At 44.2% G+C, this 27,243-nt stretch overlaps 1 protein-coding gene across 1 annotated transcript in view; it reads left to right on the top strand.

The window, feature by feature from the left end:
• Nucleotides 1–201: 201 nt before the first annotated feature.
• The window catches only part of PRPF3 (pre-mRNA processing factor 3), a 41,514-nt gene continuing 14,472 nt past the window's right edge, over nucleotides 202–27,243 (top strand). Inside the window, exons 1-8 of the mRNA XM_040333629.1 lie at nucleotides 202–328; nucleotides 5,780–5,955; nucleotides 10,049–10,182; nucleotides 11,894–12,031; nucleotides 17,242–17,322; nucleotides 22,912–23,129; nucleotides 24,675–24,981; nucleotides 25,102–25,268. Coding sequence (XP_040189563.1) covers nucleotides 5,811–5,955; nucleotides 10,049–10,182; nucleotides 11,894–12,031; nucleotides 17,242–17,322; nucleotides 22,912–23,129; nucleotides 24,675–24,981; nucleotides 25,102–25,268 — 1,190 coding nt within the window. The 5' untranslated portion in view covers nucleotides 202–328; nucleotides 5,780–5,810. The remainder of the gene's footprint in view (nucleotides 329–5,779; nucleotides 5,956–10,048; nucleotides 10,183–11,893; nucleotides 12,032–17,241; nucleotides 17,323–22,911; nucleotides 23,130–24,674; nucleotides 24,982–25,101; nucleotides 25,269–27,243) is intronic.

Below are 27,243 nucleotides of genomic sequence, written 5' to 3'. Positions count from 1 at the left end.
GGAGCTATGCTCTTATCTTGCAGGGAGAACATTTTTGGGGTTTTCTTTAATTTTTTTTTGCGGTTTACTGCCGCTTTTAGTATAGAAATAGGTCAATGCCATTGTTGTGTATGTGCGCGTCTGCGCTTGTAAATAAAGTTATTTCGAAAACACCGAGCCAGCGTTTTCGGTGACGTAGGGGTCGCCGTCGCGTCATGCGGGTCATTGGGAAGCGCCAGACTGCATGCTTCCTGGACTTCCGGTTCCGGTCTGACGTTGGCTCTCCGTAGTCTCGGTGGTGGTGGGCTTTTTTTTTGGCGGTAGGGGGAGGACGGCGCCCTGGTAGCGGGTGAGTGGACTTGGGGGGATGTTTACAGGGCTTACTGAACCGGTGTGGGCGGCAGAGTCCCCGGGGCTGGTTTGTAGGTTGCCCTCAGGAGAGGAAACGTTGGTGTGTATGATGAGGGGGGGTGGCTGTGTCCAGAACTTTGGAGAGCCTTGACAGGGGGGGTCACCTCTCCCTCTGGATGAATAGATAGAGCCCCCCCCCCCCCCTCTCCTCTCATACATTACACACGCACACTGCCATCATCTTCTCATACACAACATTACACTTCTCATCTGCCTGACTGAAAGTTCACTTTTTGGTTTATTTTTCTCTTTTGGATGAAGTTAGGCAAAGTTTATGGGGGGGGGGGGGGTGTCGGTAAATCAGCTATTTACTCCCCCTTTAACCACTTCAATACTGGGCACTCCCCTCCCCTTCCTGCCCAGGACAATTTTCATCGCTATCGCACTTTGAATGACAATTGCACGGTCATGCTACATTGTACCCAATCTACTTTTTTTTTCTCCACCCACAGTTTGGTGGTATTTGATCACCTCTACAGTTTTTAATTTTTGCAATATAAACAAAAAATAATGGCAATTAAAAAAAGCAAAAAAAAAACTTATGGGCACTGGCAGGCGGCGCTGATGGGGTGCTACTGACAGGCGTTACTGTGTAGCATCTGATGGGGCACTGTCGGGCATTGCTGATGGGGCACTGTCGGGCTTTACTGATGGGGCACTGTCGGGCATTACTGATGGGGCACTGTCGGGCATTACTGATGGGGCACTGTCGGGCATTACTGATGGGGCACTGTCGGGCATTACTGATGGGGCACTGTCGGGCATTACTGATGGGGCACTGTCGGGCATTACTGATGGGGCACTGTCGGGCATTACTGATGGGGCACTGTCGGGCATTACTGATGGGGCACTGTCGGGCATTACTGATGGGGCACTGTCGGGCATTACTGATGGGGCACTGTCGGGCATTACTGATGGGGCACTGCCGGGCATTACTGATGTGGCACTGCCGGGCATTACTGATGTGGCACTGCCGGGCATTACTGATGTGGCACTGCCGGGCATTACTGATGTGGCACTGATTGGCACTTTGAGCAACTGTTGGGCATTACTGATGGGGCACTGATTGGCACTTTGGGCTACTGATGGGGCACTGTTGGACATTACTGATGGGCCACTGATTGGCACACTGGGCATTACTGATGGGGCACTGATTGGCACTGTCAAGCATTACTGATGGGGCATTTTGGGGCATTACTGATTGGCACTGCCGGGCATTACTGATTGGCACTGCCGGGCATTACTGATTGGCACTGCCGGGCATTACTGATTGGCACTGCCGGGCATTACTGATTGGCACTGCCGGGCATTACTGATTGGCACTGCCGGGCCACTGTTGGGCATTACTGATGGGGCACTGGCACTTTTTTGGGCACTGACATACATTTTTTTGGCACTGAGTGGCACCTTTTGATGGAGGTTGTGTTGATAATCAATGTGCTGATTATCAGCATAGACCCCGCCCCCACCGCTAGGGAGAGTTGCGATTGGCTCTTCCTGTCCGCATGAACCGAGGACAGCCGTTTACCGGCACTTCCTGGTTTACGCGATGATCAGCTCCGATTAGTTACAGCTGATCACGTGGTAAGAAGCCTCTGTCAGAGGCTCCATACCACAATCGGAGTTGCGGTGTGTCGGACTGATACAGCACCTCCGATCGCTGTGCACCGGCTCTGATATCCTGATGATGTCCGGTCAGGATAACACAACCACTTTGCCGCCGTCATTCTGCTATATGGCGGGCGGCAAGTGGTTAAGCTGCAGCGGACAGCAGTGTTTGTGGCAAGAAAGCTATCAAACATGTTGCACTCACTGGGCACCAAGCCTGACCCAACTTATTCATGTAAATGGAGAAGTGCAGGAGCTGTGTTGCCGTTTCGCAAAAAATGGGCATAAAACAAGCGGTAAAGAAGCGACTTGTCACCTCTGGATTGCTCTTCAGAGAAGTGGTGGAGTAAACCGGACGATTTACCAGTTACATTCCTGGCACGTGCCAGAAATGTAACGCTCCCATTGGTTGTGCTCTCAACCAAACTGTCATAGCATCCAATGGCTGGTGTCGTCGCTGATCACATGTGCAGCATCATGGCAGTTGTAGATTAAACAGAAGCCAATATGGCAGCTTCCTTGGCTGAAAACGATAGGGGGGGAGGGGGGGTTTACTTACACTTTTAGGGGCAAGTTCACACCACATGCAGTTCAGTGGGGGGTTTTTTTTCTGTATCAAAAAGGCATGGAAAGTAGGTTATATGGTTTTCAATGGCATAGTTTACACCAGTGCTTGCATGTCCAGTGTGTTCCAGTTCCAGAAAAAAACGGAAGAACATGCTGCGTTTTTCTTGCACTGGAATGGAATGCTGTAAAACGCATCAAAAACGCACTGGAACACACATGTCCTTATGTAAGGTTAAGAAAAGTTTAAAGGGGGAAAAAATGCACTGAACTGCATCAAAAACGTGCATGCAAATGGTCTCTATGGTGTGAACTGGTCCTAAGGCCCCTTTCACACCCCCCTTTCACACTTGTGCAACTTGTCCTGCGACTTGGGACTGCTAACTCTCGTGACAATTCGTAGCCCATGATTTTCCATAAATACCCTTCATATCTGTGCGACTTAAAGTGGCACTGACTTAATAGTCCCTGTACTACTCTGGTGTGACTTTGATGCAAGTTCAGGTTCAAAGACCTAAAGTCTCCCTGAAATCATGGCAAAATTGCGCAACTTTGAAGTCGCGGTAGTGTTCAAGGGGCCTAAGGCAATCGCACTTGTTGCGCCGACCTTGGAGTGCAACTCTGATGATACTTTGATACGACTTTGTCTTTGACCAATGATAGAAGACAACTGTTGCATTGTAGAACATGCAGGTGCGACTTTCATGCAACTTTTGAGGGTTATCATTGAAGTTTATAGTCTTCAAGTTACATGAAAGTCAAGCCAAAGTAGTGCATGGACTACTTTGAAGTTGCTGCAACTCTAAGCCGCTTGTATAGGAATGGTTATCATTGGGGAACGACTTGTACGACTTTGGACATCAAAGTCACATGACAAGTGTGAATGGGGTCTAAACCCCATTAGCAAACATTTTATTATATTACAGCTTACCAATTCTTAGATTTGTGTTTTTCTAATTTGATTTAGGGCCAGACCACACCAGACACGGTTCCGTGCCCTTTTTTTCTGCACTAAAAATGCATGCATGCTGTTGGGCCCCCCCCTCCTCTGTCCCGCTGTTGGGGCCCCCCCCTCCTCTGTCCCGCTGTTGGGGCCCCCCCCTCCTCTGTCCCGCTGTTGGGGCCCCCCCCTCCTCTGTCCCGCTGTTGGGGCCCCCCCCTCCTCTGTCCCGCTGTTGGGGCCCCCCCCTCCTCTGTCCCGCTGTTGGGGCCCCCCCCTCCTCTGTCCCGCTGTTGGGGCCCCCCCCTCCTCTGTCCCGCTGTTGGGGCCCCCCCCTCCTCTGTCCCGCTGTTGGGGGCCCCCCCTCCTCTGTCCCGCTGTTGGGGCCCCCCCTCCTCTGTCCCGCTGTTGGGGGGCCCCCCCCCCTCCTCTGTCCCGCTGTTGGGGGGCCCCCCCCCTCCTCTGTCCCGCTGTTGGCCCCCCCCCCTCCTCTGTCCCGCTGTTGGCCCCCCCCCTCCTCTGTCCCGCTGTTGGCCCCCCCCCCTCCTCTGTCCCGCTGTTGGCCCCCCCCCTCCTCTGTCCCGCTGTTGGCCCCCCACTCCTCTGTCCCGCTGTCGCCCCCCCCCCCCTCCTCTGTCCCGCTTACTTTAATGGGATGGCTGGTGATGCGGCAGTGACACAACAAGGTTGAGGGATGTGGCGGCGGCAGGTAAGTGGATGCCCGCTAACAGGTGCTGCCATGATGGATCTGAAATGACAGGTGCTCTTTAAATGTAGGGACTCCTTGCTGGTAGTTAGAATCTTTAATGTTTACAAGCAAAATGAAGGTTTCTTATTTAGAATAATAAGCTGTCGGGTTAGTAAAACGGTGATATCAGAACCGGTTCAGTCATACAGTTTGTAATGTACATAGATTTGCAAAACAATGGGATAAAGGAGTCGTTTTATCTCATGATTACTGTGAAATTGTGTGAATGAATCAATGCAGTGCATGTTATCTCGGCTTGTAAAGCTTGGATTCATTGAATGAGTTTACAAAAAATGTAAATATTGCAGAATATACAGATTCATGCTACATAACTAAGCTCCATTTCATGCTGAATAAACTAAAATATTAATGCATCTTAAAATGGAAAACTATCTTCAGATTTTTACTTCAAAAGCATTTTATTAAAATAAAGTTGATAAAGATCAGAAAATATGATTTAAAACAGGGGTTGACAAATTTGCTTGGAATCTAGGAGCCAGGTAAAAAAGTTAGGAGCCAGAAAACGCGCCCCGTCCCGACGAGCTTGCGCGCAGAAGCGAACACATACGTGAGCAGCGCCCGCATATGTAAACGGTGTTCAAACCACACATGTGAGGTATCGCCACGATTGGTAGAGCGAGAGCAATAATTCTAGCCGTAGACTTCCTCTGTAACTCAAAACATGCAACCTGTAGATTTTTTTTAAACGTCGCCTATGAAGATTTTAAAGGGTAAAAGTTTGTCGGCATTCCACGAGCGGACGCAATTTTGAAGCGTGACATGTTGGGTATGAATTTACTCGGCGTAACATTATCTTTCATAATATTAAAAAAATGGGGATAACTTTACTGTTGTCTTATTTTTTAATTAAAAAAAGTGTAATTTTTTCACAAAAAAAGTGCGCTTGTAAGACCGCTGCGCAAATACGGCGTGACAGAAAGTATTGCAACGATCGCCATTTTATTCTCTAGGGTGTTAGGATAAAAAATATATATAATGTTTGGGGGTTCTAATTAGAGGGAAGAAGATGGCAGTGAAAATAGTGAAAAACAACATTAGAATTGCTGTTTAACTTGTAATGCTTTACTTGTAATACCAATGGCCACCACCAGATGGCGCCAGCTCACATCTGGTGGTAATAACTTGTAATACCAACGGCTCACCACCAGATGGCCCCAGCTCACAAAAAAAAAAAATTTTTTTTTTTTTTTTTTGCCCCCCTTCCAATCCAAGTCGCCAGGACCCTATTTCTAGTCGCCATGGCGACCTGGCGCCCGGGATTTGTCGAGCCCTGATTTAAAAAATAAATAAATCCTTGATTTCAGCCATACAGATTGTAGGGCTAAATGCACATCACACAGACAATGTATGTGATCTGTACAGCAATGTGGTGCGAGTCGCATGCAATGTCTGTGTGAACCCAGCCCAAAATCATCCATGTTGATTGGGAGAGTGAAGTTCCATTTTAATAACCAGAAGAGAAGCTGCAGCCGCAATTCAGAGCGATCTAAGCCCCATTTGTTTTTCAGCTATTGGATAAGCATTCCGCCTCCTGTAAATATGTCTCTTTCTAAGCGGGAACTGGAAGATTTGAAGCCATGGGTAGAGAAGACGGTGAAAGGATTGGTGGGCATCCCAGAGCCCACTTTGGTCACGGCAGCCCTGAACTGTGTTGGCAAAGGAATGGACAAAAAGAAAGCGGCTGGTAAGTCTTCTTTTATTGGTATACTTTTAGGTCACACCAAATGCGGTGCGGGAAACACACATTTCCCACATAACGCTGGAACACACCACCTCCTGCAGATGCACATGGGTGCCATTAATTCTTACGGCATCCCCACACATCTTGCAAATGTTTGAGGCCATCAAACCACATGGTACCGCAGTACGATGCGGTTTGGTGGTTCGTGATTTTTAAAAGCTGCACCCTGCCATACTTTTTGTGCATTCGGCAGCCCATTGAAATTAACAAAATCACATGCGCTTGGTCATAGCTTTTCACCATACCATGCTAAATTGCGTACATTGTGATTGACATAAAGTGGTTAAGAGCAGCTCCAGGCATCATCCCAGTGTTTTTTTTTTTGGAGGCAATTGGCTTTTATGTAAAGGCTATCCTAGTGGCTGATTTGCCGCTGGATGGCTTTTACAGGTGGTGGCTAGCCGATGCCTCTCTGTCATCTACCGTTCCACCGGCAAGCCCAGAAAGAAGCCAGCGAATGGAATTCCACATTCCTGCTGCTCTTACAGTAAAGGGCCCTCTACGTAGTTTAAGGTTAAACCTCTTTTCTTAAAGCGGAGGTTCGGCCAAATTTTTTTTTTTTAAAAAGCCAGCAGCTACAAATATGCCAGCTGCTGACTAAAAAATGGACACTTACCTATCCTCGACATTCCAGGAGCATGTGCAATTTCAAGACGTGACATGTTGGGTATCTATTTACTCGGCATTACATCATCTTCTATATTTTTACCAAAACAATGGGTGTTTTGTGTACATTAAAATTAATTAAAAGTGTTTTTATTACAAAAAGCGGCAGCGCAAATACCATGTGGCACAAAAAGTTTCAAATCCCACCATTTCTTCTCTAGGGTCTGTGCTAAAAATATACAGTTGCAATAAGAAGTATGTGAACCCTTTTTAGAATGATATGGATTTCTGCACAAATTGGTCATAAAATGTGATCTGATCTTCATCAAAGTCACAATGATAGACAATCACAGTCTGCTTAAACTAATAACACACAAAGAATTAAATGTTACCATGTTTGTATTGTAAACATTCACAATGCAGGTGGAAAAAGTATGTGAACACCTAGATCAATGACATATCCAAGAGCTAATTGGAGTGAGGTGTCAGCCAACTGGAGTCCAATCAATGAGATTGGAGGTGTTGGTTACAGCTGCCCTGTCCTATAAAAAACACACACACCAGTTCTGGGTTTGCTTTTCACAAGAAGCATTGCCTGATGTGAATGATGCCTCGCACAAAAGAGCTCTCAGAAGACCTATGATTAAGAATTGTTGACTTGCATAAAGCTGGAAAGGTTTATAAAAGTATCTCCAAAAGCCTTTCTGTTCATCAGTCCACGGTAAGACAAATTGTCTATAAATGGAGAAAGTTCAGCACTGCTGCTACTCTCCCTAGGAGTGGCCGTCCTGTAAAGATGACTGTAAGAGCACAGCGCAGACTGCTCAATGACGTGAAGAAGAATCCCAGAGTGTCAGCTAAAGACTTACAAAAGTCTCTGGCAGATGCTAACATACCTGTTGGCGAATCTACGATACGTAAAACACTGAACAAGAATGGATTTCATGGGAGGATACCACAGAGGAAGCCACTGCTGTCCAAAAATACCCATTGCTGCACGTTTACAGTTTGCACAAGAGCACCTGGATGTTCCACAGCAGTACTGGCAAAATATTCTGTGGACAGATGAAACCAAGGTTGAGTTGTTTGGAAGAAACGCACAACACTATGTGTGGAGAAAAAGAGGCACAGCACACCAACATCAAAACCTCATCCCAACTGTGAAGTATGTTGGTGGGGGCATCATGGTTTGGGGCTGCTTTGCTGCGTCAGGGCCTGGACGGATTGCTATCATCAAAGGAAAAATGAATTCTCAAGTTTATCAAGACATTTTGCAGGAGAACTTAAGACCATCTGTCCACAAGCTGAAGCTCAACAGAAGATGGGTGTTGCAACAGGACAACGACCCAAAGCATAGACGTAAATCAACAACAGAATGGCTTAAACAGAAGAAAATACGCCTTCTGGAGTGGCCCAGTCAGAGTCCTGACCTCAACCCAAGTGAGATGCTGTGGCATGACCTCAAGAAAGCGATTCACACCAGACATCCCAAGAATATTGCTGAACTGAAACAGTTCTGTAAAGAATGGTCAAGAAGTGTTACTCCTGACCGTTGTGCACGTCTGATCTGCAACTACAGGAAACGTTTGGTTGGAGTTATTGCTGCCAAAGGAGGTTCAACCAGTTATTAAATCCAAGGGTTCACATACTTTTTCCACCTGCACTGTGAATGTTTACATGGTGTGTTCAATAAAAACATGGTAACATTTATTCTTTGTGATATATATATATATATATAAGCAGAGACACGAGATGGAGCTCTGCCTATGTAAACAAGGCAGAGCTCTGTCTTGAGCGCAGGGATGGGAGTTTTTTTTTTCTCTGCAAAGTAGGGAATAAAATCCATTGCATCCCTTAGTGAAAGCAACTTGCATAGTACACAAAAAACTGTTTAGACACATTTAACCCTTTGAACGCCCTAGTTTAGCCCCTTCCTGGGGCGGTGCGCTTTCAGGACATTAGAAAAAGTCCTGTAAGCAGCATCTTTGGGGCGGTTTGCCAGCGCTGTATACACCACTCCACTCCTAAACCACCCCTGCCCATTGGAATTCATGGGCAGCACTGCCGAAGCGCCTGCAAAGTGCTTCGCTACACGCACGGGCACTTTTAACCCCTTCTAGGGGGTTAGCAGCCCCCGCTCCAGCCTGAAAAGCGCCAATATAATGGCAGTAAAGCGCCGCTAATATACTGCACTTTACCACTACCACCCCGGTGTAAAAGGGCTCTTGGAGCTGCGTGATTGTATTATTCATTTGTTCGCATTAGCAGCAGAAACAGCCAACCTGGTCACATATCTCTCCAAACATTATTGCTGGTCATAAGTGATTTGGGCCGCGTTCTCAAATGTGCGGCGCTGGGTTTGTGCCTGGGGTCCGGTGCATGGCTTATTTGTTTTTAAGGCACAATTATTTTCTTTTTTGTGCTCAATCGGGACTCTTGATTTCACTGGCTATGTACATAAATTAATCAGCCATAACTTTGACCACCCATCTATTATTGAGTAGGTCCCCCTATTACTGCCAAAACAGCCCTAACCCGTCAAGGCATGGACGCCACTAGGCCTGTGAAGATATACTGTGGTATCTGTCACAAAACCGTCAGCAGCAAAACCTTTTATAGGGGTTGTAAACCCTCAAGGTTTTTCACCTTAATGCATTCCCAGCAGAGCATTGTCCCAAGCATCACACTGCCTCCGCCAGCTTTCCTTCTTCCTTTAGTGCATCTTGGTGCCATCTCTTCCCCAGGTAAGCAATGCGCAACCACCGGCCTTCCACATGATCTGAAAGAAAATGTGATTTGTCAGATCAGGCCTCATTCTATTGCTCCGTGGCCCAGATCTGATGCTCACATGTCTATTGTAGGTGCTTTTGGCTGTGGACACGGGTCAGCATGGGCATCCTGACCGATCTGCCGTTAGGCAACCCCATACACAACGAACTGCGCTTAACATTTTCACTCCTTTCAACTTCAGGGACAAAATGTTTACTTGCCGCCTAATATAACCCACTGACTTTTAGATGCCATTGTAATGAGATGATCAATGTTATTCATTTACCTGTCAGTGGTCATAATGTTATGGCTAATCTTGTAACCTTTAGGTCTACTACTCACTAGATAGTGAAGCAAGGCTGGGGACGATAATGCCCAGAGCTTTACCTAATATAAATGCATATATGTTCTGTGTCAGGATCACTTTGTGCGATTAATCGACTAGATCCGGGGAGGGCAACCTGGGGCCCTTTCAGCTATTGTAGAACTACAAGTCCCATCATGCCTTTGGGAGTAATTGTAACTGCCAGCCTTGCAATGCCTCATGGGAAATGTAGTTCCACAACAGCTGGAGGGCCCCAGGTTGCCTACCCCTGAAATGGATCATATAATTATTTGTCTCATTGGTTAAGCAGTTTCTAATATCACCATTCTCCTATAGACCACTTGAGGCCGTTCCTTGATGATTCCACGATGCGTTTTGTTGACAAGCTGTATGATGCTGTCAAGGAAAGCCAAAGATCTTCGAGGCATTCAAAATCGAGCAGTGAGAGAAGCAGAAAGCGAGAAATGAAGGTATGGGGTTTACTGGGATCACATTTACAAAGAGCTGATGTCCATTGAAGCAACATTGTTACAAAAAAAACTTCAGGTACTGCCACACCCAAAGGCTGGGCTGTTCTGGCAACGTTTTGGGCATTTCCTGGGCATGTTGGAGCTTGCTGGCACCTATTTGCCTCCTGCATGTTCCATTTGGTTAGGGATTGGCAAATAGAAATATCTGGGAGGCGTCAAGGTGTCAGACCTTTCCGGGTTCTACGTTTTCCGATTTTGTGTGGATGGAATCCCTGTTGGTGTTTTTATTTATTTTTTCCCCTCCAGCCAGCTGGCTGAGTGAAAAAAAAAAAAAACTCTACACGGCCAGCTGATGTCCTCTGACATGTTTTTTATTTATTTTTTAAGAAGCTTTTCAAATGATTGTCGCCCTTCTCTTTACTACTTTTGTGCCAATACGTATTGAAGTCCCAGCACCTCTTGGATTTATCTCCTTGAGTTTTCAGAAGGTGGTCACCAATGGTGCCTTATTTCTCTTTGGAAATGTTTACACCTTGGCACATTTCAGTTAGCTAATATACCCCTAAATAAGAACCTAACAAGCCCTTTTAGCTTTTTTGGTGCCCTAAATAATAGAAAATGTTAGGCTTCTTAACCGCTTGCTGATTGCCTCACGTAGATATACGTCGGCAGAATGGCACGAGCAAGAAAAGCAACGTATATATACATGGGGCTTTAAACCTGCCCCCTAGCAGGACCCGCAGACTCTATCCCGCGATCAAAACACGGAACGGCAGAATGGGGGGGATGTCTTTGTAAACAAGGCATCTCCCTGGTGATATGTCACTGATCGTCTGCTCCCTCATCGGGAACAGCGATCAGTGACGTGTCACTCGTAGCCACGCCCCTAACAGTTATAATCACTCCCTAGGACGCACTTAACCCCTTCCCGCTCCCTAGTGGTTAACCCCCTTCCCGCTCCCTAGTGGTTAACCCCCTTCCCGCTCCCTAGTGGTTAACCCCCTTCCCGCTCCCTAGTGGTTAACCCCCTTCCCGCTCCCTAGTGGTTAACCCCCTTCCCGCTCCCTAGTGGTTAACCCCTTCACTGCCAGTCACATTTATACAGTAATCGGTGTATTTTTATACCACTGATCGCTGTATAAATGTGAGCGGTCCCAAAATAGTTTCAAAGGAGTCCGATGTGTTCGCCATAATGTCGCAGTCACCATAAAAATCGCTGATCGCCGCCATAACAACAAAAAAATAATACAAATTTCATAAATCCATCCCCTACTTTGGAGATGCTATAACTTTTGCGCAAACCAATCAATATACGCTTATTGATAAAAATGTCGAAGAATAAGCATCGGCCTAAACTGAGAGAAAATTGGCTTTTAAAAAAAAAAATTAAATCGGGGGATAATTTATTATAGCAAAAGGTACATAATGTTGCTTCTTTTCAAAATTGTTGCTCTTTTTTTGTTTATAGCGAAAAAAATTACCGCAGAGGTGATCAAATACCACCAAAAGAAAGCTCTATTTGTGGGGGGGGGACGTAAATTTTTGGGAGCCACGTTGCACAACCGCGCAATTGTTAAAACACCACATTGCTGAATCGCAAAAAGTGCTATGGCCAGCCAAATGGTCCAGGGCTGAAGTGGGGGGGGGGGGGGGGAGTGATTTCTCAGTTGTAAGAATTTGCTGGATTCACATGCGTGTTTTCCTATTTCAGGAAGTGTTTGGAGATGACGACAATAGGGATTCTTCTCATTCAAAGAGAAAACGGACGCCACGTTTTGAGGAAGTGGAAGATCCAGAAGTGATCCCAGGTCCCCCATCTGAGAGCCCTGGTATGCTGACCAAGATGCAGGTAAGTGCGTGTGTGGAGAACCCATGGCGAAGATTTACTATCAATTTTTAGTAGGCAATTCATTGAAATGCTTGCAACTCGCTTGAGAGTTTATTGCAAAATGAAATTATTCTTCTACTTGAGGTTTGTGTGAGGATGTCTAATATGTGTCATGCAGTAGGCGTGCGTGCATGTATATTTGTACTTCCTATATATTTCTGGAGTCTTAAAGTGGAGGTTCACCCGGAAATAAAATTTTTTAACCTTAGATTCCTGCTCATTTTGTCAAGGGGAATCGGGTAGTTTTCCTTTTTAGAGATGCATCTTCTCTGTCGCTTCCGGGTATGGGCTGCGGGACTGGGCGTTCCTCTTTTGATTGACAGGCTTTCGACGGTCGCATCCATCGCGTCACGATTTTCCGAAAGTAGCCGAACGTCGGTGCGCAGTATAGAGCCGCACCGACGTTCGGCTTCTTTCGGCTACTCGTGACGCGATGGATGCGACCGTCGGAAGACTGTCAATAAAAATAGGAACGCCCAGTCCTGAAGACCATACCCGGAAGCGGCGGAGAAGATCGCTCTCTAAAACTGTAAGTACTGCTTTGATTTTAAAACAACTAGCCGATTCCCCTAGACAAAATGAGCATCAATCTTTCGGAGATTTATTGTATAGAAGAAACGTGAGCTCAGTTGAAAAATCAACACCACATCCCCAATATGAAACTAGAGAATATAGAAGTATAGTAATGGGACTTTGAGCCTACGTTCACACTTCTGCGGGATTGAAATCCTGTAAGTTCAGCTGAACTCGCATGTTTTCATACCTGCATGTCATCCCGACTTTGGGGGTAATTTCAGAGACATCTGTGCGTGTTCCTGCACAGATGTCTAGTCAAATTGTACCCAAAGTCACCAAAAGTAGTACAGAAACTACTTGAGAACCAGTGCGGCGCCGCAAGGTTTGCGTCGCACCGATTCGGGCAGTGCCAATGACGGCAAGAGCTGCCGATTCGACATGTCATATTGCATCATTGTCGACCTAGGCTCGAGGTGTTGATACCTTCTCTCAGAATGATTACCAGTATACAAACATTTAATAAAAAAAAAGTTTATTTTAAAATTGGGTGTTGGGTTTTATGTACCCCTAAAAACAACATCTTCCACCTATATCCCAGATAAAACACCACTGTAAATAGAGGTCCTTCTTTATGGATATTAGAAGAGTGAAATCTAGTTGATATACAATAAATCAAAAATGATTTCCGCATGTGGGATAGATAACGCTCCCCAACCCATTTCGCTTAATCGCCTTCCTCGGGGATTCAGAGGGTGCAGTTAGAGAGGGTTGAGTGAATATAAAGCACAACTTGTCTGCACATTTTCCCAGTGTGACCCAACGCAAGGCAGGTATATGATGATATTCAAGAGACACTAGGAGGTGGATGCAGCTATAATTTTTTAGCTGTTGGTCTGTCAATTGTACTTGTTTGTTAGATTTTCTGCATTAGCATGTTTACTTGAAATCTGAAGTTTACTGTTGTATATAAAGAACAGAAACCAGTGCAGCGCAAACCAATAATAACATTTTAAAGTGAACGAATAAATAAATGAATGAACAGGTCCACAGTAGAAAGGTAGTCCACAGTAAAGAAAAAGATCCAACGATCAGATCTTTTAGGGATCTTCACCACGTGAAAAAGGAGACGGAGACACCTAAAACTGAAAATGTGTTCCTCCACCAGTGTAGATGGGTACTCTCACCTTAGCACAAGACCACTGTTTTACCAGATGGTCATAAAAGCATGAATGACACAGGGAGCTGGTGATGCAATCGAATCCTCATGTAAACAGCCACAGCATATGGTCAGGAACATATAAGGAGAAAGACAACAATCTAAGAGCCTCCGCTGGATCAAAGCTTTTTAATTCAATAAAAATGTACAGGCTACTCACATTTTAGCCGATTCAAACAAGCAAATAAACGACATTGGCAGTAGAAGAGTTCCTGGGACACAGCACCGAGCGACGTGTATTGAGCTCCTGACCCCCGGACGCGTTGCGTGAAAACACTTCCTCAGCAGGGCGGAGCTGAACACGTCGCACGCTGGATGTTTTATACACTGCCGTCGTCACGGCAACCCTTGTCCAAACAGACGCGATCTTGCGGCACGTCCCGCGCTGTGGATGGACAACTTTATTGTTCTTAACAAAAGGACGGGCGGCTAGTGTGGAAAAATGCTAGCGCCATCTTGTGGCCAAAAAGGAGTTTACCTCCTATAGCACATAATATGTAAACGTTTAATTCAAAATTGAAATAATAATTAAAAAGAGAAAAAAACCACTCTGCAGTATCTCAAGAACTCTGCTAATAAAATACACATTACAAATATACCCCCCTAATCAGAATACATTTCACATGATGAATACATTTGAGAAACACTGCTCTAACTGCACTGAGTCCCTGAGGAAGGTGATAAAGTAGTCGGGGGGGGGGGGGGGGGGCTTATCCTTCCCATATGTGGAAATAACTTTTCATGCATTATATATGAACTAGATTTCACTCTTCTAATATCCACAGGGGTGTTTTTTGTCTAAGATATGGGTTGGGGAAGCTTTTTCTGTTTTTAGGGATACTTACCCCACCATGTTACCCTTTTCATGAATTTTGTAATCGGAAAACCTTTTATTTAAATGTTTGTATACTGGTAATCCTGAGAGAAGGTTTCAACACCTTTTTTAAACTCCCATTTTGTATACTTTGGTTCTCAAGATATTGTACCTACAGGTAAGCCTACCTGTAGGTAAAAATCACGTGGCTTTACCATTGCTTTAAATTCTATTACAAGGGATTTGACAAACCTTTTATAAAAGTACTGTTTATAGTGACATCAAGGGTCTAGTAACTCAAACAAAAGCAAAGAAAAAATCCTTGGGAAAAAATTCCAAGCTCTGCTTACCAACCAGCCTGCGACCAACCAGATTAAAGGAGGTACATTTTTTTTTTTTTTCCTAAATGGCTTCCTTTACACTAGTGCAATCCTTCACTTCACTTGCCTCCTCCTTCACTTCACTTGCCTCCTCCTTCACTTGCCTCCTCCTTCACTTGCACTTTTAAATGTCCTTATTTCTTCTGAGAAATCCTCACTTCCTGTTCTTCTGTCTGTAACTGCACACAGTGATGCAAGGCTTTCTCTCTGGTGTGGAGTGTTGTGCTCACCCCCTCCCTTGGACTACTGGAGAGTCAGGACGCCCACTAACACACAGCTCTTTTCTCTATCTGCAACGCAGAGAGTGTCCTGACTCTCCTGTAGTCCAAGGGAGGGGGCGAGCACGACACTCCACATCAGGGAGAAAGCCTTGCATTACTGTGTGGAGTTAGACAGAACAGGAAGTGAGGATTTCTCAGAAGAAATTAGGACATTTAAAAGCAAAATGGAAGGATGAGGTAAGTGAAGGAGGACTGCACTAAGGTAAAGGAAGCTATTTGGAAAAAAAAAATTGTACCTTTACAACCCCTTTTAACCTGTCTAACAATATGCGTTTAAAAACAGGAGTTTAGTTGCACAAACTTGCAAATACATGCGTAAGCTGCAGGCCCTGGCAAGGCACCCTGTGATCTGTAGACTCTAACATATAAGAGCCTCCATCGTGGAGCATTCTGATGAGATAGGTGAAGGCAGATGGACTGGAGGGAGCCCATCCCTCCTTGAAGGTACATGGGCACAATGGCTGCAGAGGTGTCGATGCGTTGCCTGACCAAAAATCAAGCATACAAAAAAGTGTCCCTGGCCTTTGCAGCATGGAGCATTGGAAGGCAAGGAAAAATCAATGTCTGTTCAATGTGCCCCTGTACCTTTTTAAGGAAGGGTGGGCTCCAGTCCATCTGCCTTCACCTATCTCATCAGAATGCATGTGCTTCCACTGTGGAGCCTCTTATAAGTTAGGGTTTACCGATCACAGGGTGCCTTGCCGGGGCCTGTAGCTTACGCATGTATTTGCAAGTTTGTGCAACTAAACGCCTGTTTTTAAACGCATACTGTTAGACAGGTTAATCTGGTCACAGGCTGGTTGGCAAGTAGAGCTTGGAATTTTTTCCAAGGATTTGTCCTTGGCGTTTGTTTGCGCATTGTCTTCCAATGCCCCTTGCTACAAAGGCCAGTTATAGGTGAGGGCAGTGACCGTTGTTTGCATCAGTGGTCTAGGAGCCTGTAAGACTGCACTTGCATGGGTATTTAGCCACAATGCGACTCCCTGCTGCTGGAATTGACAGCTGTGAGCAGATAGCTGCTGATCCTGTACATTGCAATGATGAGGCGGTTTGCACAGCCAGCAATTATCTGAAATGATCTCATCTGGACGTATTTTAAACCTGTCATTGCAGTGTATGGGCTCTGTGGCCTCTGCTATCCGCATGTTGCTGGGGTTCGCACTGTGGCAAAATATTTGTGTGATTGTAGCCTGATGTCACCTCCTCTACCTCCAGCCCATTCAAATCGGGAATACAGCTTCTATTCTACTGCTTACCTGATGCTTCAACCAGGATTTGACAGCTATTAACCTTACGATGGAATGGCACCTGCTGACAACAGCTGTTCATTTATTAAGGATCGTCTGAGGATCATTTCAGTTTTAAGTCGCTGAAGTGAGAAATGGACTGGTTTTGAAGCGGGGGGGGGGGGTGTGTGTGTGTGTGTAACATGCTGGTATTGAGTTTGTTGAGTAATTTTTAAATGCCCTAGATTTAAAAGGAAATTATATATATATATATATATATATATATATATATATATATATATATATATATACATACACACACACACATATACATACACACATATACACACACACACACACACACACACACATACATACACAATCAATATATATATATATATATATATATATATATATATATATATATATATATATATATATATATATATATATATATATATATATATATATATATTGATTGTGTGTGTATGTATATGTGTGTGTATATGTATGTATATATATGTATGTATATATATATATATATATATATATATATATATATATATATACATATACATATATACATATATATATATATATAATACACATATATATATATATATATATATATATACATACACACACACACACACACACACACACACACACCTTATTTTTTTTTTTTTTATGTGATTTGCTTAAGTTACTCTCAATAAAGTTGTCTTTCTTGTTTTGTAGATTAAACAGATGATGGAAGTGGCAACCCGACAGATTGAAGAGAGGAAGAAACAGCTGAGCTTTGTCAGTCCTCCAGCAGTGGTATGTCTGGGATATATATTTTGTTTTTTTTGCAGTCACTGTCATGGCTTATTGTATGAAAATGCTACAAAGCATAGTACTTACAAAGTGCTCATCGGGCAATTCGGTCACTGTATGTGACTCATTTCTCAAAGGATACAAAGGTGTTTAATGAGATTTGTATTGATTTCATACTATTTTCGCACTCATTTGTATTGGTGGATACTTCAAAAAGTCTCATCAGTTTTTCCTTTACCTTTAATCACTTTCCATCTATCAAATCTTCTTCCCTTGAGAGGGTTTGCCAGGAAGGGGGATGAGTCCTAAGGGGCCCAATGAGAGCTGGAGGTGTGTGTGTCTGTGTAAATCCAGGAAGTGAACAGGCAGCGGCTTCAGCTGCCCACAGTTAAAATGGTTGCAGCCAGACTTGGTGGAGGGAGATTTCTGCAGCACATTTGGCAAATACAGAAGCACAGTATATATAAAATAATATGCAAAGTGGTTGGAGGGAAGCTTCAGAATGGCAAAGATGTTTTTTTACAAATTTTGTGAGCAGACTTCAGTTCCTGTTTAACCTTGACCCTTATGTAGCACTTTGTTTTGTATTTTAGTTGGCATTGAAGCTGAGCTACTGTGGTTGACAGCATGCTTCCCCCCCCCCCCTGCTATTTGACCACATTGCTCTCAAAGACAAATGTGTAATGAGTGGTGATTTAACAGCGCTCATTTCGGGCAGCAGGCACATAAGCAACATTATTTGGCACAGCCAGGGGAGGAATCGGCACAGATTATAGGAATGCCAATAGTAAATGCTAGTAAACATTCCCCTGCACATACAATTTTCAGTCAGCTTTAGTGGGGCTGTGTGATTAATCAGCTGGCTGCTAGTAAAGAGCCACTGCACTGTGTATCTTGAACGTACAAAAGTAAAGGATTAGTCAGCACTAGCAGGGTTATGAATGGATATATTTCCTAATGGAATGCGTGCAATAAAATGAAATCACCATGGGACACTTGGCATTCATAAATATACAAACCAGTCAGTGTGTGGAAAGCAAAGTGAGAATCTAACAGAGGGAACTTTATCACTGTGCTGTTGCTTCTCCATAGGAACCCCCATAAATTGGGCATCAGCCTGGGGTGGAGCTGACAGCAAGAACTGACAAAGGTGTTTTTAGTGCCAACCACAGCATGGAATAACTACATACACTTGGCACCCTGGGGTATTCAGCTAGAATTTTTAGGTTGTGGCGCTACTTCTTCTTTAAAGGAAACCTGAGCCTTTTTGTTCTGAAATTGCTAGTCTCCTGGCTGTGATGGATGATGTGATGGTTTTAACACTTGCTGAAGCACTAACCTGGGACAAGTAAGCTGTTTACGGGCTTCACTGACTTTATTCTTGTTCGGGGTCACAGAACCTTGACATCAGGATCAGTGTGTTTACTAGGCAGCTAGCATTTTTCAGGAGGAGATCCGCAGTCTGGCAGAATTGGTTTAGTCAATCATTTGACTGATTAAAGGATCATCCTGCAAGCAACCCTTTTTCGGCCGATATTTTTCGGCGGCTGAGTTTTCGGTGCACCATTAAATAGATCTGAATTTGAGGAAGATGTAAAATTATTAAAGCGGTGGTTCCCCCTTTAAAAACAACTTTTTTTTTTTATTCCACTGGCCCCCCACATTACAATCGAATTAAGGCTATTATTTTTTTTTTTTGCTGCTGTACATACTTTGATACAGCATCTTCACCCGTGCATCCGGGTTGCGAGTCCCGCGGGAGTGGGCGTTCCTCACATGTGTTTGATTGACGTTTTTCGGAAAAACGAGCTCCCCCCTGTCGCGTAAGCCGCGTCACGGTTGGCGAAAGGAGCCGAACGGCGAGTCGGCGCTATACTGCGCATGCGCATCGCCGTTCCGGCTCCTTTCGCCAATCGTGACGCGGCTTACGCGACGGGGGGAGAGCTCGTTTTTGGGAAAACCGTCAATCAAACACATGTGAGGAACGCCCACTCCCGCGGGACTCGCAACCCGGATGCACGGGTGAAGATGCTGTATCAAGGTATGTACAGCAGCAAAAAAAAAATGGCCTTAATTCGATTGTAATGTGGGGGGCCAGTGGAATAAAAAAAAGTTGTTTTTAAGGGGGAACCACCGCTTTAATGCATCTCTGAAGTCATTAATACATTAAAGGAACACTAAAGGCAGAATTTTTTTTTTTTAAATAACAAACATGTTATACTTGCCTCCGCTGTGCAGTTCGTTTTGCACAGAGTGACCCTGAATCCTGTCTTCTGGGGTCCCTCGGCGGCTGTCTCGGCTCCTCCTTGCAAAAGCTTTCCACGTTCATGCGAGCTCTCTCGCATGGTGGAAAGCTTTTGCGAGCGCGCTCCCGTGATACAGCGGCGGGCATAGCCACCGACTGTATCACTCGGCCCCGGCGCGCCGCGTCATCCGCTGTGATTGACGGCAGCCAATGGCTGCGCTGCTATAAATCTGCCCAGCCTAGCCAATCAACGGCCAGGCTGGGAACCGAACAAGATGACAAGCACGCTGTCAGATGTTTTTTTACCTTAATGCATAGGATGCATTAAGGTAAAATAACTTTTACCTTTACAACCCCTTTAAAGTAGAATTCAATGCGTCAGTTTTTTTTTTATTCGTTTTTTTTTTTTAGTGAATGTATTCTTAGCAACTTTTTAAACATTCAGCAGTACATAATTTCCTTATCTGACCGCAAATATTTAGTACACACATCTGTTGGATTCAGGTTGCACAGTGCCCTTTACTCAAATATTTAGGTTGGGGTGCACGTGCCCTGTGCGCTAGGGACACCACAGGCTCCAGACACTTTCAGTGACTTAATGGGAGGCGGGGGTGAAAGGGAGTGACTTGTCGCTGGAGCTTTCTGTTGGAACCTACCGGGCCCTCGCCATGTGAAGACTCAGGACTGGCCTGTAACATTGCCTCAGGAGCTGGACCCTGTATTGGCGTTTAACCTGTTACAGTAGTAAAGTGAGATGTAGTTAGTTGCAGGGTGCTCTACAGGTCGGCAGTGTTGTTCAGCACCTGTGTGACCTAGTCCTTGAAACCCCCTCAGTGGAGGAGGAATATGCCTTACCAAAGCAGGGAGTTTCCAACTGGTGGTACCCTGTAGAGGAGGAGCTCAGAGACCGGGGATGGTTGGTCTAAGGCCATGGCCTGTCCTTGCTGGGGTAGTTTTGAGACCTAAAGGCTTCCTCTCTTCCTAAAGTTAAAGTGGTTAAGCCACCCCCATTACTTGTATCATCTCTGTTTTTTTGAAGGTCTAAAGTACTGTTTTCTTTCTTTCTTTTTCTTTCTTTTTCTTTCTTTCTTTCTTTCTTTTTTATATATATATATATATATATATATATATATATATATATATATATATATATATATATATATATATATATATATATATATATATATATATATATATATATATATCTCTGCGGTCATGTGATCCCCTCTGCTCTCCTTTCCTGGAAGGAGCTGAGATTCCCCTCTGACTTCAGCTGGCGGTCACCTGATCGCAGAGCAGCACTGTGAAAGGAGGTATTTAGGATTATAATAGAAAAAGAGAAATATGGACACACAGTACTTTAGATAGCGGGGGATATAAGTAATGGGGGATGTATTGCAGCAAAAATAGTGTCAGGAGGGGCAGGGAGCAGATCGGCTCTCACTACACCGACTGAGCTGGTAGGGAGGGTGCAGAGACTGCGAGCTGACTGAGGCATGTAAACTGACCAAGGTATCCTGAATCAGCAGCCATAATTACCATGGTTTGTTCACTAGGAGGGATGCGGGATTGGGCAGGATCAACCAGGTATTTTAGCACATAGAAGGGACAAATTACACTGCAGAAGCACTATGCTGTTTATTCATGCTTTAGAGTAACTGGAGCATTTCTTTTCTTAAAATTTTTTTATTTTTTTTCTTAGGGGGGGGTACAGCTACTTTAACTTTTCTTTTCACCTCAATTGGGACATTGTCCTGCCTTCTCATTGACTGGTTTAGAAATCATCCTTAAAGGAGTTGTAAAGGAAAAAAAATGTTGCCTAATATTAATGTCTGCAAGGTAGACAGAATAGTGTAATGATTCTGTTAAAAAACTAGTAAATACCTAATAAATTCCTTCATCTATATCACCTCCAGCGTTCTAGTTTCTGTTCTCTCATTCACTTCCTGGTTTGCGGCGCTCGTTCATGTAAGAACTACATTTCCCAGTATGCATTGCGGCACGCCCAGTAATTCACACCTCCTTGAAGTCTCTAACATGTAGAGAGCGTCCTGCCACACAGATGTAGTTCCCAGGAGGGGGCGAGCACGTTACTGACCACCGCAGTAAAGCCTCCCATCACGGTGGTCAGTAAAATCAGACAAGCAGGAAGTGAACAGAACAGAGAAGAAATAGAGCAACTTCTGAGCAAAAACGAACAATGAGGAAGTGAAAAGAGGAATGTCTGCCGGTAAAGGATGCTTATTATGAAAACATTTTTTTCCTTTACAACCCCTTTAAGAGCTTTCTCTCCACTGTTTGAATGTGGTGGAAGCAGTTTACCTTTTGGAAACTGCTTCTATCTGAAACTTGGATCATCTTATTTTCCTGTCGTCTGGTTCTCACAAGGGGTGCCTTGTGTCGTGTCTCATTCTGTGATTTCTAGGGGGATTAGGCAGGGTATCGAGAAGACTTTGTGCCTTGAAGGATAGGGTTCCTCTCTTTACAGTTAAGGTTTACTTGACTCATTCAGTCTGTACCTCCTAGCAGAGTGGACATGATTTAAATCACTAGTTAAAGGCTTGATTTTAAATCATAATTTTTAAAGCGCAACTGTCTTCTCTGTCCCGCAGCAGCTCCTCTGACCCGCTGTTGACTCACCGACCGTTCCATTCACTTTAATGGGATGGCTGGTGATGTGGCAGTGACACAACAAGGTGAGGGATGGGGCGGCAGCAGGTGAGTGGATGCCCGCTAACAGGCGCTGCCATGATGGATCTGAAATGACAGGTGCTCTTTAAATGTAAGGACTTATTCTTGCTGGTATTTAGAATCTTTAATATTTGCAAACAAAATTAAGGTTTTCTATTTAGAATATTTTACCAAAAAAGAAGGAACCACCTATGGGACTTTTAGGATAGTATATATGGGGGGGGGGGATTACTTTTGTTAAAAAAAAAAAAGATTTCAAAATGTAGTCCATTGAATCATAGGTATTTGAATAAAAAACACAAACCATCATATAATAAATGTACAATAGTGTGAAATAGAAGGTGGTTGGCCCCAGATTGGTCTCATTTAAATACGCACTTAGTCATACAGTGACCAAATGACTCCTACTCCCAACATGTTTCGGAAATACAGGATCAATTCCTTAATCAGGGTATAATAGAGACAGAGTATACCGTCTAAAAATATAAATAAAATATATGTAATATAGTAACATCGTGGGGTTTACAAAATGTATCATACATTTGTAAACCGTATCTTTCTATATTACATGTATTGATTTAATTTTATATTTTTAGCTAACTGTTTGCTTGGAGTTCGGCTTTAACATTTTTGTTTTCCTTTTTTGTTTTGCACAGTCCAAAATTTCATCCTCCCAGCCTGAACGGTCTTCCATTGGTAACACCATCCAGCCATCCCAAGCTGCTACATTCATGAACGACGCAATTGAGAAAGCCAGAAAAGCGGCTGAACTTCAGGCCCAAATCCAAGCCAAGCTGGCATCAAAAATTGACCTTTTAGGAACTGCCAATATGGTGGGCTTGGCTAACTTGCACGCCATGGGAATTGCTCCTCCGTGAGTACCAGTTTGTTCTTCCTGTTTCCTGATATTCTAAATGTAAACACTTTAAAAAGGCATTTCACATCCTTCATAATTGATTGGCAGTATGTAACCAGTAAGCTACAGAGCTATAGCTTTTGTGACTTAAAATGTAAAGGTTATATGGATATATATTGGGGGCAAATATTAAGACCCCTTTTACATTGGTGCCGCTCATTTTAGCAGTGCTTTATTGCTGTTTAAGCGCTTTTCAGGCGATTCCAAAGCAATTCATTGCAATAGGGAGGGGCATTTTTGAAATGCTGTATACTCCCATTTTTCCCCGAAGATGCTGCTTGCAGGACTTTTTCTAACGTCCCGCAAGCACACCGCTCGGGTGTGAAAGCACCCATTGCAATGACTCAGAGGCAGTTTTCAGGCGCTTTACAGGTGCTATTTCTAGCGATTAAAATGCCTGAAAACTGCCTCAGTGTCAAGGAAGTCTAAAGGAGAAAGTGCAGCCAAAACTTCAGTTAGTTTTTCACTCTTGTGACCTGTTTCCAGCAGATAGGGGGCTGAAGTACGCTGCCTGCTGATGTCAGAGCCGGGCCCAGACTCGGGCATCATCACGACTATAGAGTCAGGACCGACACGCGGCTCAGCCTCTCGGTGAGCCGCTGAGAGCCTGAGCCGCCCACTCCCAACCCCTCCACAGCCCAGCTCTCCAGTGAACACGGGGGGGGGGGGGGGGCAGAGCATAGAGCTGTGAGAACTCAGCTCACAGCTAGAGGTGCGGGGGGGGGGGGGGGGGGGACTGATGCTGCTTCCACCTAGGTAAGATATAAATGTGCAATAACCCCAAACTTCTCTCTTAAAGCGGAGGTCCACAGAAAGTTAAAACCTCCGCTTTTCAGAACCCCCCTCCGGTGTCACATTTTGGCACATTTCAGGGGGGAGGGGGTGCAGATACCTGAATAATATAACCCACGCCCCTTGCAGTCCCCCCTGGCTGTCTTCTGTGAAACACACAGTTCCCAGAACACCGCGGATACGCAGTGTCAATGAAGCCGCAACGATTCACTTCCTGATTCCCTCACTGAGGATGGCGGCAGGGGCAGTCGAGAGACGAGCGATTGCCTGTCTTCTGCTGCCGACATCACGGGTACCATGGACAGGTAAGTGTCCATTTATTAAAAGTCCGCAGCTGCAGTATTTGTAGCTGCTGGCTTTTAATATATATATTTATTTAATATATATATATATATATATATATATATATATATATATATATATATATATATATATATATATATATATATATATATATATATATATATATATATATATATATATATATATATATATATATATATATATATATTGTGTGTTATTGCGGTCACTGACCTCAATGATGGTGGTATTGCGGACACTGAAACCAGTGACGCGTTATTGCGGTCACTGACGCCAAAGATTACTCCAATTTGAATTAAGCAGTCGATTTTCATGTTACTTGATGATTTGAAGTATCTTACTTTTAAAGCTGTGCAGGATTACTCATTTATGTGTTGTTGTCTCTTATAGGAAAGTAGAGTTAAAGGACCAATCAAAACCCACTCCTCTTATTTTGGATGACCAGGGCCGCACGGTAGACGCCACAGGAAAAGAGATAGAGTTGACCCATCGCATGCCTACTTTAAAAGCCAACATCCGAGCTGTGAAAAGGGAACAGTTCAAACAACAGCTGAAGGAGAAACCTTCAGAAGATTTGGAGGCAAACAGCTTTTATGACCCTCGCGTTCAGTTCACACCCGCACAGAGGCCGAAACGGGGCTTTAAGTTTTATGAAAAGGGGAAATTTGAGAAAATAGCTCAGAGGCTGCGGACAAAGGTACCTACGTTTTTTCCTTTTTCCTATACTTTTACCTATACTGAAATCGCCCTCCGTCCTGCACTTTATACATAGATGGTTGACATGTTACTGAAAAATCTCACCTTTTGCGTTAAACAGGCTCAGCTGGAAAAACTACAGGCGGAAATCTCCCAGGCTGCCAAGAAAACTGGCATCCAGGCTTCCACCAGATTAGCACTTATCGCACCCAAAAAGGAGCTGAAAGAAGGAGAAATCCCAGAGATTGAATGGTGGGACTCCTTCATCCTTCCCACCGGCAGTGAACTGTAAGTGATTGGTACACAGACGCTAAAGACATTATGTTGTATTGACCTCCACATACTGCCATTGATCCTGAACATGGTTCTTTCCCAGTTCATGCAAATCATTTGGTTTCATTACAGTTGGCTTACTTGGAGTAAATGTTGGGGCATGTAGTCGTATCTCCTGAACAACTTACTTGTTCAAAGTCGGTGACTTGAAGCGGAGTTTCCATCCAAATTTTTTTTCCCATTAATCTGCATATTATACATGGGGGGGGAATAAAACATTTTACTCACCTGAAAATACCTGTTGCTATGTGGTCCTACGAAATCTGCCTTCTGAATTGCCTTGGCTTGTGTCGTCGCCTCCCTCGGCTCCACAGCTCGCTACTGCTCCTGAGTAATGTGTGTCATTTCCCAGGATACAGTGCGCTTCCCCTAGGTCTAGAATCGCAGTACTTCAAGGCAGGAAGCGACGTGATTCAGTGAGTATCTTGGCGCCATTTTCAGAACTGGAATAGCCCTTTGTTATGTGTGTTTGGCCACAGTCACATGCACATTGCAGGGTAACAAGCAGTTTGTACAACATCACGAATGCTATCTTCTCTCCTATCCATAGTTTAGCTTCCATGGCATCCAACACTGTTTGTCTTCCTCATTGCCATCACAACGGGGCGGGCACTTCCGACGTCGCCGCCCGTTGTGATGACAACCCAAAAGGTTTACGGCGCTGCGTTGTGCTTTTACTGCACGTGGGACGAGTGGTTCATGATGGTCCCGCTCGTCACCGCTATCCAGGAAGTAACTGCTTGTGCTTCACATGCCCACAAGCAAAATGAGAACTTCCTCAATGATTTAATATGTCTCTTTCGTAAAAAAAATCGGGCGATCGGTGGGGATTTAGGACGCAGTAAGTCTATTTATAGGTTACATAGAGCTGACTGATAAAAGAGATTATTTAAAAATATTGTAAATTATGATTGGAACCCGACTTTAAAGTATTTGTAACTCCTTTAAAAAAGGGACAGAATTCATTTATTTTTTAAGCATTTTTTTTTACAGCACAGTGCTTGTGCTGTGTAATTTGGCCCCTTGTAACACCTGAAATACCTGGCTGATCTTGCCTGGCTATGCCCTCCCCTCTGCAAACTGACCATGATAATCATGGCTGCTGAGCCCTGACACCATGGTCAGTATACATGCCTTCGTCATCTGCTGTCTCTCCTGTCCTCCTCCCTCCCCTCCCTGCCTGCCAGCTAGTGATGGTGCCCGCAGTGTGTGTGTGCCCGCAGTGTGTGTGTGTGTGTGTGTGTGTGTGTTATAATTAAAAAAACACCCGTTATATACCTTATTTCAGAGCGATGCTCACGTGACTGGCCGGCTCTCATCAGTGGGGAGATCTCGGCTCTGCTCGCTGCAGCTGTCAAACGGGGAGAGGAGAGAGTTGGCCTGTCACGTGAAATAAGGTATAAACTGCATTTTTGATATATATAATATAATATAATATATATATATATATTCTCCCACACAGGATTAGGAGATAGTATACAAGTGTTAGAGTGGCTTAACCACTTTAAGGGCATAGTTGACCTTTTGCAAAAAAAAAAATTATAGATGTAGCAACATTGGTAAAATAAAAAAATTAATTGTATTTACTTTTTGCATTGAAACCTGCAAAACATTGCAACTGCAATAATCGCATTGCAACTGCAATAATCGCATTGCAGGTGCAGTGCACAGTCTTTTGTAGACTTTTCCCTAGAAGGTACATACCTTCTGTTATGGAGCTGAAGGAATTTATACAATAGACTACACAACAAGTATGTTGACGTGGTCAGTTGAGACCTGGAAATCCCTCCTACTGCAGTGGCAGATGGGACTTGTAGCCTTCTGTTCATAGATCTCTGTGAAAAGTTGACCCGGCTGGAAGAGAACTCTACAGTGACAGTCTCTAAGGCCGGCTATAGACAAAATTATTTTCTTTCCTACAACCACCTTG

This window comes from Rana temporaria, chromosome 13, assembly GCF_905171775.1.
Source record: "Rana temporaria chromosome 13, aRanTem1.1, whole genome shotgun sequence".
NCBI lineage: Eukaryota > Metazoa > Chordata > Amphibia > Anura > Ranidae > Rana > Rana temporaria.
The sequence above is the reverse complement of the archived record's forward strand: the minus strand, read 5'-3'. Positions and strand labels throughout refer to the sequence as shown.